This window comes from Scyliorhinus torazame, chromosome 11 (assembly GCF_047496885.1).
Source record: "Scyliorhinus torazame isolate Kashiwa2021f chromosome 11, sScyTor2.1, whole genome shotgun sequence".
Classification (NCBI taxonomy): domain Eukaryota; kingdom Metazoa; phylum Chordata; class Chondrichthyes; order Carcharhiniformes; family Scyliorhinidae; genus Scyliorhinus; species Scyliorhinus torazame.
The window spans coordinates 119,815,223-119,831,044 of NC_092717.1; the positions used below are offsets into that span (position 1 = coordinate 119,815,223).

At 47.7% G+C, this 15,822-nt stretch overlaps 1 protein-coding gene across 18 annotated transcripts in view; it reads left to right on the forward strand.

The window, feature by feature from the left end:
* unm_hu7910 (un-named hu7910) overlaps nucleotides 1-15,822 on the forward strand; it is a 275,063-nt gene that overhangs the window by 253,001 nt on the left and 6,240 nt on the right. For all 18 annotated transcript variants that reach the window (XM_072467698.1, XM_072467699.1, XM_072467685.1 and 15 more), the window contains 2 exons: nucleotides 5,889-5,980; nucleotides 14,927-15,060. In XM_072467698.1, the coding sequence (XP_072323799.1) occupies nucleotides 5,889-5,980; nucleotides 14,927-15,060 (226 nt within the window). The remainder of the gene's footprint in view (nucleotides 1-5,888; nucleotides 5,981-14,926; nucleotides 15,061-15,822) is intronic.

Here is a 15,822-nt window from a genome sequence, read left to right on the forward strand (position 1 = left end):
ATGCGACATGAATCCCAGGTCCCGGTTGAGGCCGTACTCATGTGTGCGGAACTTGGCTATAAATTTCTGCTCGGCGATTTTACTAAATTAAAGATTCTAACCTGTCAACAAGGAATATGTTATGAAATAAAACAATATGATATCTCTTGCAACAGAACTCTATGCTATAAAATCCCGTCGACTTGAATCGCGCCTCGCAGAATGGCGAGGACCGGCGCGACGCAATGGGCCCTGGGGCCGCCCCAATTCTCCCAGAGGTAGGGGTCGGCGTGGGGCGGCCGCCGAAGAAGTGACGGCACGGCCGCAGGTGGTGGTGGGGGGGTCGCAGGAGCTGTTAGTGTGCGTGCCGGGGGTAGGGGAGGTAGGGGGCTGGGGAGAGCAAGTGATAGGGAGGTTGCGTGCCAGGGAGGTGGGGGTAGCCGGGTAGGGCGAGTGATGGGGAGGGTGCGTGCTGGGGGACAGGGGGTTATGGAGGGTGCGTGCCGGGGAGGGGGTTGGGGGTGGGTGGTGCCAGGGAGGGGGGTTAGGGAGGGTGCGTGCCGGGGGTGGGGGGAGGGGGGGGGGTGCGTGCTGGGGGGGTGTGGGAGAAGGGCTGGGCGGAGCGGGGGGTGCTGGGGAGAGCAAGTAATGGGGAGGGTGCGTGCCGGGGGGAGGGGGTTAGGGAGGGTCCGTGCCCCGGGGGGGGGGTTAGGGAGGGTGCGTGCTGGGGAGGGGGGGGGGGGGGTCCGCCTGGCCAGGTGCCACCTGCCAACAGTCGCGACCATGCAGCCCATGGCACCTGGCTGCGGGTGGGGGGGGGGGGGTAAATGGGCAATGATGACATGTTGTCTATCCACCCCCACCCCCTGCAGGCCGTTGCCGCAGAGAAGCGTGCCAGGGAGGCGGCAGAGGCTGCCGCAGAGGAGCATGCCGCAGGGAGGCAGGTGGCAGCCGCCCAGGCTGGAGGGCCACCCGCCCAACAGGTGGTGGTGGTGGTGCCATGGCGACGGAGACGCCCGATGGGGCCCCGTGTGTACCGGTCCCGCTCGTCGTACCAGGAACCCACGGACCGGGCAAGCAGGATGATCCGGGAATCAATGGCACATATCTGCCATCTCATGGCACACCTGGCACCGCGTGGCACTGGGGGAGGACACCCTCTCCCCGTGGCCGTCAAGGTTACAGTGGCCCTGAACTTCAATGCCACGGGTCATTCCAGTCGCCGAGTGGGGACCTGTCCGGCATCTCGCAGGCATCGGTGCACCGGTGCATCCGTGCAGTGACAGGCGCCCTGTTTGCCATTGCGGACCGCTATATTCAGTTCCCTGTGGACTGCGCCCACCATGATTCCCGGGCAGCGTGATTCGCTGCCATGGCCAGGATGCCCATGGTCCAAGGGGCGATCAATGGGATGCACGTCGCCGTGCGGCCACCTGCGGATGACAGGGCCGTGTTCACGAATAGGAAGGGGACCGACTCCATGAACGTGCATGAGGATCCTGCACGTCTGCGCCCGGTCCCCGGGCAGTGAACATGACTCATTCGTATTGGCACAATCTTTCATCCCCTCCATGTTCGAGGGACTCCCCCTCCCTCCCCCCCCCCCCCGGCTGAGGGGCTAGTTCCTGGGCGACAGGGGTTATCCGTTGCGGTCGTGGTTCCCCAGACGGTACAGCAGAGCTGGAGGTGGACTCCTGTGATTCATGCCCTGTGACTAGAGATCCCTTTGGCGGCCGTTTCCTGGTGCGGCCAGGCGTAGATGAGCCAGGCTGTGGCCCGGGCGACTGGGATGGCGAGCTGCCAGCCTGTCCTGCCCGTTGCCCACTAGATGCACCTGGGACAGAAGGAGGGGGAGGGGGGGAAAGAGTCCGAGGTGTCGCGGTGTTCCGGGACCTCCCGTACAGGGGGGGGGGGGGGGGACCTCCCGTACAGGGGGACCCGGAGCGGGCCCCAGCACCACCTCCTCCCTCTGGGTGCCCAATGGACCCCGCGCCTCTACATGGGTCGGGGATGTGAACGGACCGAGCATCCGAGGCCCCCCGGACACCTGGCACTGCCAGTCCTGGAGGCCCGCCCTGGTATCAACAAGGGTCTGCAAGTTGCAGCCATGGAGCTCAGGGAGTTGGCCATCCCTGTCTGTGTCTGGGCGACACCGGCCAGCACCTGGGCAATGGAGCCGATGACTCGGCGATGGCCTGCTGAGACTGGGCCATGGCCTGCTGAGACTAGGCCACGTTGAGCGCCTCTGCGATGTGCTGCTGGCTCTGGCTCATGGCTGCCTGTGAGAGGGCAGCCATGTCCTGGGCCACGGGCGCCACCTGCACGGAAAACCCCAGGCCTTGCATACTGCGACCCATGTCCGACACCGTCGCACCATTGCCTCAAACGCGGACGCCACCCGTGCGGTGTCGGTCTGAGTCGCACGCATGGCCGGCACCACTTCCTACTCCTGCACGCAGGTGGACTGCTCCACCTGCGTCTGAAGCTGCTGCAAGCTGGCCGTAACCCCCGACAGTTGTTCCTTAGTCCGTGACTGCATCGGGTCTATGGGTGGGTGTGGTAACTCCAGGAACCCGGGACCCGTCTGGGCTGCAGATGGTTGCTTGCGCCGGGCTGCCCTCTGACCGCCCGGCCCCTCGGCTGCCCCTGCCTCCATCTGCTGTACCGGGACGGCTATGTTGTGCGCACCAGTTAGTGTCCCAGTAGCCTCATCGTTAAAGTGCCCAACCGAGGTGAGTGTCTCTGCGATGGTGGAGGGTGCAGGAGATAGCAGTGGTGTAGTGTCGTGCTTCTCATCCGACCCGAAGTCCGGGGTCTCCTGGAGTGGTGATTCTGTCCATCTGTGTCCCGTGTGTGGGTGTCCCGTGTGTGGCTGTCCCGTGTGTGGGTGTCCCGTGTGTGGGTGTCCCGTGTGTGGGTGTCCCGTGCGTCCGACTGCAACGGGGGCCTGTTGCTGTGGCTTCCCTCCTCGTCGCTGGGTGTGGCCCGCTGGCATCGCCGCACTCTCATTAGACGGGGCTGCGTCCGCCTGGTGCTCCAGACCTGTCCCTGGCTCGTGGGTGCCCGGGCACTTCCTGGGGGCATTGTATTCCTGGTGCTCCGGGTCTGTCCCTGGCTGGTGGGCGCCTGGGGGCGTCGTATGCCGGATGGGCCGGGTCAATCCCTGTCTCGTGCCGCTCTGGAACGTCCTGGGGGCAGTCGGCATCCGCGGGGACGGGTGGGTCGACGTTTGGTCCTGCAATACACAATACAGCATGCATGATTAGACACGGATAGGGGGAAGGGAAAGATATGGGAAAGGGGATATATGGGGGATGGGAGAACATAAGAACTAGGAGCAGGAGTAGGCCATCTGGCCCCTCGAGCCTGCTCCGCCATTCAATGAGATCATGGCTGATCTTTTGTCGACTGAGCTCCACTTTCCGGCCCGAACACCATAACCCTTAATCCCTTTATTCTTCAAAAAACTATTATCTTTATCTTAAAAACATTTAATGAAGGAGCCTCAACTGCTTCACTGGGCAAGGAATTCCATAGAGTCACAACCCTTTGGGTGAAGACGTTCTTCCTAAGCTCAGTCCTAAATCTACTTCCCCTTATTTTGAGGCTATGCCCCCTAGTTCTGCTTTCACCCGCCAGTGGAAACAACCTGCCCGCATCTATCCTATCTATTCCCTTCATAATTTTATATGTTTCTATAAGATCCCCCCCGCATCCTTCTAAATTCCAACGAGTACAGTCCCAGTCTACTCAACCTCTCCTCGTAATCCAACCCCCTCAACTCTGGGATTTACCTAATGAATCTCCTCTGCACACCCTCCAGCGCCAGTACGTCTTTTCTCAGGTAAGGAGACCTGAGAAGGAGGGATATGGGGAAGGGGGGATATGCAGGCAGTGTGGAGTTTCACTGGTGGTGCGCCCCCGATCTCTGCATCCGCAACCTGTCGGTCCTCGGGTCCGCCTGCAAGATCCAGGGCACTCTCTTTATGAATGGTGAGTGGTCGCAGTTCGGGTGGTCCCCCTCTGGTCCTCTCACACTCCCGGTTGTTGTGAGCGCGCTTCTCCTGTGGGGGGGGCGGGAGGGTGGCAGGGATAAAGGGCAACAGTGTTAGGTAGACATATACATGCGGACCAGCGGTTGTGTGTATGTTGGCAGAGGTTTACAACCCATCCTGCCAATGCAGCCTGCATGGGTGGATGCAGCCATGTCGGTTGCACCTAAGGCTGTACCGCCCACCCGGGGGGGGGGGGGGGGGGGCAGTACCCACCCTGGCTGCCCTGACAAGGTCATTGATCTTCTTGTGGCACTGGACGCCTGTCCTGGCTGTTATGGCCACCGCGCTGACGGCCTCTGCACCCTCCCTCCACAGGCGCTGGCCGAGGTGTGGTGTGACCCTGCGGCCGTGTCCGGGGTACAGGGCCTCCCTCCTCTGCTCCACTGCATCCAGGAGCGCCTCGATGTCCCGCTCCTGGAACCTTGGCGCTGCGCAGCGTGTGGCCATTTTGATAGGTCCCTGGGGGGGATCGCCTTTTGTGCTGTGACGCGCGCGCGTCCGTGACGGGTGGCGCTGTTGCGAATGGCGTCACGCCGCTGCTAGCCCATTCCCGGCCGGAGAATTTGTGACGTTCCGGGGGGGCCTGACGCCGGAGTGTTTCGCACCGTTTTTGGCGCCGGCGTCAGGCCATAGCGCGATTCCCGGAGAATCCCACCCCTGATCTCTCTAACGCCTTACAACCTTCTCCCAGAAGTCACATGATATTTATACCTCTTGCTCCTTCCCTCCATCTTGTGGCATTATTACCTTATTGTTTACCTCTTTTATTCCTTACAATACACATATTGTTGCAAGTATACAGAAGGGTATATTCAATATATGCTGAACTAATTGACATAAGTGGGTGGGAACACAATTGACTTCACCAACCAAGATTAGAGAAGGAAGAAAAATTAGTTTCAGGTTCTTGCTTCTGATTTTCTACTCCGGAGGGCTCTGCAGGAAAGTGCACATTTGAATATCTAGTGAATTGAGCTGAGATGTGATTTCCCCCTCCTCCTCCGTACTAAGAATCTTTTGTTTACTTACTGTTCACTGTTCAGCAGGTGTCAAAATTCCAATAGGGGTTAATGGCCATTGAAATAGCTGAACTAAATTGTAAAGGTACATTGGTGAATTCTAAAAACGCTTTTTATTTTAAATATCAATTTTGGTGCAGCTCTCAATTTTTGTTGGTAAAGTAATGTGAAAAATTAGACGGTCAGAACAAATCCATTTTATACATGACATAGCAGCAAATCTTAAACTGGCCTCACATGGGAGACACTGCATTGAAATGTGTGTCATCTCCCAGTGGAGGCATGCATCAAAGCTTTCAGAGCACTTAATACAGAGTTACTGAACACTACAGTTGCAGTCCTTGGTGGATAGAATTGGACTCTTGCAAGCAGAAAGATGAGCTTGTATGCATCACTGTCAGTAAATCTGTGACACGTGCACTGTAAAGTCTGTGTTGTTGTACCTGTGGAGAAGATTCTTTTTCCCTCACTTGTGTAGGTTGGATAAATAAATTAGACATTTACAAGCTTTGTAAACAGATGATTAATTCACAAGCAAAATCTGCCAACTCATGCTAAAGATGTACTTAATTAAGCTATATTGTTAGGGACTATGACTATATCCACCTGAACAGATGTTGATATGTAACCAAAGTGCTATACAGATTGGGAGCATTTTGGGAATGGCGGGGATGGTGGGCAGACAGCAAATGTAAACTGGATTGTTCAAATCCATGAATGTTTGAATTTGGAACGGTTTGTTAGATTAATTCATTGTCTGTGCATCTAATTATGACAATTTGAAATTATAGTAATGCAGCTGTTGCCTTGTGTATATTGTTCTTTCTCCCACTAGGCCGTAGGACTGATAAATCCTGTAAACATGTCCCCAAAACTTGTGCCTTGTTTGAAAAGTTTCCCGAGTCGACAGGCTGCAAACGTGGGCAGGTAATTTCAATTTTCCATATTTTTTTTTGTTGAAACAATTTATCCATTCAGTGACATGTGCTATGTGGAGATTTCAAAATATTCCATGGTTTCTACTATAAAATTGGTGAAATGTGACCAAAGAATGTTGAACAGAGTTCAGTATAAATCTAAATCCTAGTTTGAGTCAAAAGTAGATTTTTGATTGGAAATCCTCCCGGCACACATACAAGAGCTCTTAAGAGGAAACAAAATCTGTTAAATGCATTGTTCTTTCATACCAATTAATATGCCATGCACTTGATGAAACAATTCATTAAGATTCTGTTTGAGTCTTGACACCCATGGCATTAGTAATTAGCTTGATATTCAGAGTAGTGATCTTTGCCTGCAAACAGAGAAGAAATGAGAGGCAGAAGCAAACCAGTTCTTCTATGACTGAATCTACAGAAGCACCTCGGGTATTCCAGAATTAGAAGGTAAAGGAAATTGAGATGTACTGTGATGCATAAAGGATGAGCCCAGTGGTTAGATTGCTCAGCATAATAAAAGTTATTGTCACTACTTGTGGAGCTTGAAACAAAAAAAAACAACAAAATTGGTGTTTCGACCTCTCCTAACCCGAACCAAATCTCAGTCCCCCTACCTTTATCCGCCACAATGCATTTGGTTTCAAATGCCAGCAAACTCTCAGTGACCCGTTCAGTTACCGAGAATGAGGACAGTTCCTCACTAAGATGTGTGATATGTTCCCAAATAAATATCATAACATCAGCGATTTCCCATTGACAGGTCCAATTTCTGATTCAAGCTTGAGCATCCACCATTGCCTCTGATGACCTCTTCTGACCATGAAAGCCAAATATAACGGCCCAGATTGTGCGATAGGAATAACCATGGGGCTGTTGGAACTCCATCATTATGGAGTAAATAAGGCTGCAACTTCCAGCATCCTCAAATGTGCAGTTAAATAGGGAAATCAGGAAGTTGCTGTCTGAATTGCCATGCTTCTCTACAAGCTTTGCTACACCTGTACCTGGCCAAAGTACTCCGTATTAATACACAGTAAGGTGACACATTTGCAGTACAACTAAAAATGGAAGCAAAAGTTAGAATTTGTTCATTCAAGTATATGTACCTTTTAATGGTGTGATAGGTCTTACAATCAACCTCTCTGGCACTGAAAACTTATGTTTACAAGAGCCTCATTCCTTCCTATTATTAACATTGAAGTCCTTTTAAGAATTAAAAGTTTTTTTAAACATTTACCATTAATCCATTCTCTTTCAATTCCATCTTTCTTTCTTTACTTTCTGTATTGGATTTGACATTGAATTAAGTAAGCTAGAATTCTGTCTATGCGGAGTGCATCAAAGCCTGAAGATCCACTTGATGGTTTTTCATTTTATACTAATCTTTTTTCCAAAAGTTCTTTGGTATGGCTGAATGGTACCAACAGTCGCCTTGTCCAAATGTATATTCCTGTGTGACCCAAAACACTTTAAGGAGAGCATTCGGCCCATCGAGTCTACACCAACTCTCCAGAAGAGCACGCCACCTAGGCCCACTCAACCCGCACCAAGGTGTTGGTAAAGGTCCGGTCTACATTTCCATTTCCCATGCAATCTTTGTTGGAATTCAGAAGAATTTATTTCTTGTGGCACATGATAGACTGTTTTGGGAGCCTGTTGTTTTACTCCACTTTTAATTGGCAATCAGATGCAATCTTCACCATAAAACCCAGTATCACAGTTTGAATAATTTCTTTGGGTAAAAAGACACAATTGTGCCAAAATGGGCCCCTCCTTACAGAAGAGGCAACAGTAGTTTTTGACACTAATCTGCCGATGCGAGAACTTCTGATAAAAGGTCATTAATTTGGACAGAAAAGGAGGATAGCTTACCAGAAGTCCCAAGGACATTAATAGTGGATTGGGGACAAGGAACAAGGCCTAAATAAAATTAACGCAAACAAAACATCGATAATTAAGAAATTAATGGGACTAAAGAGTGACAAATCCCCAGGACCTGACTGTTTACATCTGAGGGTGTTAAATGAAGTGCATTGTAGATGTCCTAACTATAATCTTTCAGAGTTCCCTAGATTCAGGAGTAGTCCCTCTGAATTGGAAAATTGCACATGTCACTCCACTCTTCAAGAAGGCCAAAAGAGGAAAAACAGGGAATTGCAAACCGGTTAACCTAATATCTGTGATGGGGAAATGTTGCAGTCCATAATGAACGATAGGGTAACTGAACACCTCGAATTTTCAGCTAATCAGGGAGAAGCAGCATGGATTCATGGTAGGTAGGTCATCCCTGACAAACCTCATTGAATTTTGTGAAGAGCTAACTAAGTTAGGATACAGGGGGATGTCTATTGGTGTTGTTTATATGGATTTCCAGAAGGCATTTGATAACGTCCCACATAAGAGACTGTTAACTAAGGTAGAAGCCCACGGAATTGAGGGCAAATTACTGACATGGCAGGGAAATTGGTTGAGTGGCTGGTGACAGAAAGTAGGGATAATGGGTTGGTACTCAAATTGGCAATTTGTGACTAGGGTTGTCCCACAGGGGCCTGTTAGGGCCTCAATTGTTCACCGTATTCATTAACAACTCGGATAATTGCATAGAAATGCGGATGACACAAAGTTGGGTGGCATTGTAGACCGTGTAAATGACAGCATAAAATTACATGGAAATATTGACAAACTAGGTGAATGGGAAAAACTGTGGCAGGTGGATTTCAAGGTAAGCAAGTGTGAGATTATCCATTTTGGACCAAAAAAGGATAGAGCAGGGTACTTTCTAGATGGTATAAAGCAAAATTCAGTGGATGTCCAAAGAGACCTGGGGGTTCGGATGCATAGATTTTTAAAATGCCATAAACAAGTGCAGAAAGTAATCAAGAAGGCCTTTTTTTCTGGAGGATTGGAGTATTAGGATGCAGAAGTTATGCTGCAGCTTTACAAAACCCTGGTTAGACACCACTTGGAGCAGATCTGGGCACCACCCCTTCGGAAGGATTTTTTGACCTTGGGGGGGGGGGGTGAGTGCAACATAGGTTTACAAGAATGATACCTGAACTTTAGGGGTTAAGTTATGAGGAGAGATTATACAAATCCAGCCTGTTTTCTCTAGAATTTAGAAGGTTAAGGAGTGATTTGACTGAAGTCTTCAAGATATTAACAGGAAAAGACAGAGTAGATAAAGATAAACGTTTTCCGCTGGTTGGAGATTTGAAAACTAAGGGACATAGTCTAAAAATTAGGGCTACATCTTTGAGGAGAGATGTTAGGAAGAACTTCTAGGGTGGTAGAGGTTTGGAACTCTCTTCCACAAATGGCAATTGATACTAGACCAGTTGTTAGTCTGCGGTAGATACAGTTTTGTTAAGTAAAGATATTAAAGAGTTATGGGCCATATGGAGTTGGTCACAGATCAGCCACAATTTCATTGAATGGCAGAGCAGTGTCAAGGGGCTGAATGGCCTACTTCTGTTTCTATGTTCCTATGAACAGTTAACTCCATTTCTCTCCATAGATGCTACCTGACCTGAGTATTTCCAGCATTTTCTGTATTTATTTAAGTAGTTATTAAATTGGCATCAGTTAATAGACAAATCTCCCCTACCTTCTAGAGGAAATCAATCTTGCCTTCTGGGGTAGTGCGGGGGGGTTGGAGGTCAAAAATAGTTTTTGCAAATGAACTTTGATTGAAATGTATTTATTTTGTATATTTTCTATTTTGATTCATTGCTAAATTAATGCAAAATGGGTAGTTTCCATATACTTCGCTATTACAAAGCAACAGCCGGAATAAACTCTGATCTTTCTAGTGATTACAATTCTAATAGTGTCCATGTTAAGCCTGCACGCCTGCGCTGGTGTCTGCCAGCCTGTCTGTATGTGACTGCATATGAAAGGAATTGGCTTTGTAGCCGCTACCAGAAACAACAGAATCAAAAGCACTGGGTGGAGTGAATTGAGGACAGCAGCCATGTACGACAGCCGGGGGACCCAGCCAGTTGGTACTGCTTCTTTAAAGCTGAATAGCAGTAAATTTCTTTTGTCCAAGTCCATTTTATTTGTGGACCTGATTGGTCAGTCAAGGGTCAAATAGGCAACTTATTTTAAGAAAAAGCTATTCATGAGAGTCCCATTGATAATATAGATAGATTGCCCTATCCTGCATAGCATACAGAACAGCTGCACAGGGATATGTTATAAAGTATTTTTTAGCAGCACTAGTTGATTAGACAGTTTTATGTAATACTTGCTATATTGGAAAGAATAGAAACCGAAGTCAGCTATGTAAGCGGATCTTCAAACTCTGTATAATAAGTCTTGCAGTGAGTAATTATCATTAGTATGCAATAAAACTGCTATTCCTCAGTAGCTTCAGGGTTGATAGCTGTTTTTGACCTTTAACCCTGCCTTACCCAGCCCCACAGTACTCTGCCTGTGAATCAATAGGATGCACTTAGTGGCTTATTTGAAAAGCAAATGAATCAATAACATGTCTAGGGCAACAATTTTAAACAAGGACATTGTGTCCCAGAAAGGTTACTGAGAATTGGTGTTGCGAAAACAGACCTCATAATGGAACCTTTACCCCACTAGATGTATACGTTTCTTCTGAAGAGAATGTTTCTTTTCCAACAGCAAATAAGTTGGTGAGGGCAAAAGGACATATGAACACTTTTAGGCACAGGAAAGGGCTTTTAGGCACACATTAGGCTAAACAAGCCCAGTGCCTTTTCAGAGACTGACCTACTCGCCTCGCCATATCCCACACCCCATTTCTTTTCTTTTGGATATCATTAACTTGCCACGACTGCTACAATGATCTGTCCTAGTAAATAAATAAATAATCGCTTATTGTCACAAGTAGGCTTCAATGAAGTTACTGTGAAAAGCCGTCGCCACATTCCGCCGCCTGTTCGGGGAGGTGGTACGGGAATTGAACCCGCGGTGCTGGCATTGTTCTGCATTACAAGCCAGTATTTAGCCCACTGAGCTACACCAGCCCCATATTATAACATGTAGAATAGTAACATATTCCACAATTCTGTTCCCTTTTGTCTGTAAAAGTTCTGGCTGACTCCCCTTCTGATCCCTAATTTGCTCACTTTTACCAGGTATTTAAATCCTTCAACATTGTGAACATCTTTTTTGGATCTATTTAGCCATTTTTTCTTTAATTTTGATTCGATAAGTTGAAGTCTCCACTTTCCTCCAAACAAGCCCAACTTGCTTGAGCTTTTTTCAAACTTAAATACCTGATATTGAAGCCATACTTCTTGGTCTCCTCACTTCTGAGGCTTCACACAATACTGTGCCTCTTGTTAATGCAGTTGTTTGCTCGCATCTAATTACAGTATAATTTTCTCTATTGAACATCAACATCTACTTATTGGCCCTGTTACCTAAAAGATCTAAATCCTTCTGATTATGGTTGCAAAGTTCTTTATTGTCTGTCCTCTTGGTTCAGTATCATCACAGATTTGGTGATATTTCTTACTGTGCTCTAATCAAACTGCTGATATAATACAAACCATTTATAATAGTTATTTGATGCGACAATGTTTACTTTGTTATGCTGAGGTTATATGGCCGTAAAGCTTATTGGAAGATGGGCGCTTTCTTTTAAAAATCAACATGGGACATGGACACTGTCCCTTCACAAAACAGACTCCAGAGAGTTGGATGACTTATTTTGTGATTTCCGCACAGACAGCGACACATGTCTGAACATATCTCTGGGTTGTTACTTAACATGCAAATGGCTTTCCAAGGTGCGAATTGACTAAACCCTCACCATTTCGATGGAAGAGATTTAAAATGACAATTTCTGTTAAACCTGCTGGCCCCATGAAAGTGGAATTCCAAATTACAACATTTTGGAGGCTAATCATAGCTGGAATTTTGAAGAGATATCAAACATCCTCCATTGTGTTGTAAATTGCCTAGCCGCCAACCCATTGTGTGGACAATAGAAAACATTGATATTGTTGTCAGATGACTGAAACCGTCTTGTGGTAAGAAATATCTGGAAGTATCTTATTGATCCACAAGAGCAGGCCAAGACAAGATAGCCTGGTATATGAAGACTAGAGGTAAGCCATCACTCACACAGGGCAAGGGAGGCCCCTGTATCAAAAATCACATTGGGTAAAGAATTGGGGCCTATTCATTTTAATAATAATCTTTATTATTGTCACAAGAAGGCTTACATTAACAGTGCAATGAATTTACTGTGAAAAGCCCCAAGTCTCCACATTCTGCCGCTTGTTTAGGTACACTGAAGGAGAATTCAGAATGTCCAATTCACCTAAGAGCATGTCTTTTGGAACTTGTGGGAGGAAACTGGAGCACCTGGAGGGAACCCACGCAGACACGGGAAGAACGTGCAGGCTCTGCACAGTGACTCAAGCCGTGAATCGACCAAGCTGGGATCCTGGCACTGTGAATCAACAGTGCTAACCACTGTGTACCGTGCTGCCCATACCTGCCAGAGTTTAGTTCAGGGACTCAAACAACATCGACTGGAAAGCTAGAGGCTTGCTGTTGTTTGGGGTGAAGGAGTATGAATTCATCACCAAAAACCTCGGACCTTGATTTTTCTTTTTCTTCAGTACATCAAGAGGCAATCCTTCAGGTCAACAACATTTTGACTACCATCATGAGCACTGATTAGAAGTCAACTTTCTATAAAATGAAAATAGTTGAATAAAAATATTTTTAAAGAAAAGAAGTGACCTTTCTTATTAAACCTTGGTGTATGTGTGAGGAACGAATGATGTTGCGATTAAATTTTGAGTGTTGAGAAATAAATGTCTATCCTTTCTTTTGATTTAAACTTACAAGAAAGTCTATTTCATGTCTGTTCCTTAAAGTTGTCGCACTTGAGGGGTGAAAAAACATCCCTTCTCAAAAATAGATCACCAAAAGTTGAGAAAAGAGGGAAATTATCTCATCTATCTCCCCATCCATAACTTCTAACTGGCTACTTTTTGTGGCAAATCCCAAATGTGTAGCTCAAAGTTAGGACAGCCAAGAGCTGTTTAGCACAGGGCTAAATCGCTGGCTTTGAAAGCAGACCAAGGCAGGCCAGCAGCATAACAGCCTCCCCGAACAGGCGCCGGAATGTGGCGACTCGGGGCTTTTCACAGTAACTTCATTGAAGCCTACTCGTGACAATAAGCGATTTTCATTTTCATTTCATTTCAACTGAGAGGGGGCTGGAAAACTGAGTGTCAGGAACAGTTGTCTTTCTAAGCAATGTTTATGTTGACTTCTCCAGGCAACTTAATTTCATGCCCACTCTTTTCAGGGCTTTGATTATAGAAGCCACAATTTATACAATTTACCTGAATACCCGGGAGATCGTCTTTGCTATATTTGGAGCTCATTGTACATAGGAAAAATAGCTATGATTCCAGGGTGGGTTTCCTTCATACCTCATAAGTTATTTCCAGCCTAAAATATTGCCATTTATGGCTAGCCTCAGTTTTCTGATTGGAAAAATTTTCTACACTGTGCCATACTTCACCTCTTATCTTGTGACTATTCATCCAAGACGTTAATTGTCAAAGTGGAGCTTAAAAAGTCTGATATCAGCTGCATTATCCTGTCCATTATGGCCATAATGGTATTGAGAATAATCCATCAAGTTAGCTAAACATGGCTTTCTTTTGTTGGATGTGTGCTGGCTGTTCAGCTAAATTCTTACCAAATTACTTATTGAAATGATTAACATACTCAATCTCTCACAATCATTCCAAGAAATTCCCGACAGCAAAATGCTAAATATATGTTATCTATGCTTTTTAAACCTCTTCAATCTATCTTGAATATAGTAAACTTTCAAATATGGAAGTTATATCTACTGTAGTTTCACTCCCCCTATATTTTTGACTTTTGAATGCAAGTTATCTATAGTTGAATTTCTTGTCTGTTAATATTGATCTTTTTGATAAACTTATCCTTTTTAACTTACATAAAATCTGGCATCCCTTCACAGGAGTTTGCAGGGTAACTTTGCTGAGGTTCAGAAACGTAAATAACATTTGGCGAAGATTTTTTTCAACAGTCAGGTTCTTAACATATGGGGCGCGATTCTCCGCTCCCGTGCCGGTTTGGAGAATCGCCTGGCGTGCCATTTTTCCCCGCGACGCCGGTCCGACGCCCTCCCGCGATGCACCCAAGCGGCGAGAACGGCCCCGTCGAGTTCTGCGCGGCGCAGGTCGGAGAATCGCCCGGGACACCCAAAATGATGATTCTCCACTACACCCGCTATTCTCCGGCCCGGATGGGCCGAGCGGCCTGCCCAAAACGACTGCTTCCCGCCGGCACCATCCACACCTGGTCGCTGCCAGCGGGAACAGCGCGGGAACGCTGGGGGGGGGGGGCGGCCTGTGGGGGGGGGGTTCTTTCACCGGGGTTGCACTCAAAAGGGGTCTGGCCCACGATCGGTGCCCACCGATCGGCGGGCCGGCCTCTCTGAAGGAGGACCTCCTTTCCCCCGCGCCTCGCAAGATCCATCTGACATCTTGCGGGGTGGCCTCGGGGAGGACGGCAACCACACATGCGCAGGTTGGCGTCGGCCAACCCGTGCATGCGCGGGTGACGCCAGTTAAGCGGCGGATGACATGGCGCCGCTTTTATGCGGTGCCAATGCCCAGCGCGCTGACTACGCTGCTTTAGCGACACGCTCCCCAAGTTTCTCGCGGCCCCGATCCTAGCCCATTTTCGGCCCCTGAATCGGTCGAGATCGGGGCCGTTTCACGCCGTCGTGAACGTCATTGGCGTTCACGACGGCGTGGGCACTTAGTCGCGGGAGCAGAGAATCGCGCCCATGGTCTGTTGATGTAAAAATTGCTACCCTGCTATTCATCAAAATCAGTATAGGTTGTAAATGTGAGAAAATAATTCTGAATTTACAATTGTGCATTTTTTTTAGATTAAGTATTCCATTATGCATCCAGGGACTCATGTATGGCCTCACACCGGACCCACAAATTGCCGCCTAAGAATGCATCTTGGCCTGGTTATTCCTAAGCAAGGATGTAGAATACGCTGTGCCAATGACACTAGGTAAGACATTTCATTCTCTTCTTTAAGCATGTTAAGAATCAAGCCTAAAGGTTACAGGAAGCGTTTTATAAAATGCTTCCTCAGCCAAGTTTACTACAAGGACAAAAGAAAACTGGCGTTAGTTTGTTGCTGCCGTATATGTGCCTGAATGACTCTCAATCTACCACCTTTAATGCCAAAGTTACAGCTGGAGTTTGGGAGAAGGCATGTGAAAACTCTACTCCAGAGTTTATAAAACGATTCAACCCAATTATCGATTACAAATAAGCATTGAGTGCCTCCACTTAAATGTAGCTTAATTAGCCTTAAACTAATTTCTGCACTTTGGACAGTGTTTTATGGAACCTGCAACTAGGAAGGAGTGAATGTTTATGGAAGGGGGAGCAATCAATTGGGCTGCTTTGCACTGGATGGCGTAGAGCTTAGTGACTGTTTTTGGAGCTGCACTCATCTAAACAAGTACCTCATCACACTCCGGATTTGTGTCTTGTAGATGGTGGACAAGCTTTGGGGAGTCAGAAGGTGTGTTACTTGCTGCAGAATTCCTAGCCTCTGACCAGCTCTTGTAGCCATAGGGCTGGATTCTCCGATTTGAAGACTAAGTGCTGACGCCGGCGTGGGAACAGTGGCGTTTTACGCCTGAAAAAACAGCGCAAATGCTGCACTAATCCTTTGTCTGGTGGGGGCTAGCAGGCACGCAGCGTAAAGCCCCCCCGCTTTAGCTGCGGATATGGCCAGAGAATTGCCGGGTCTGTGGCCGCA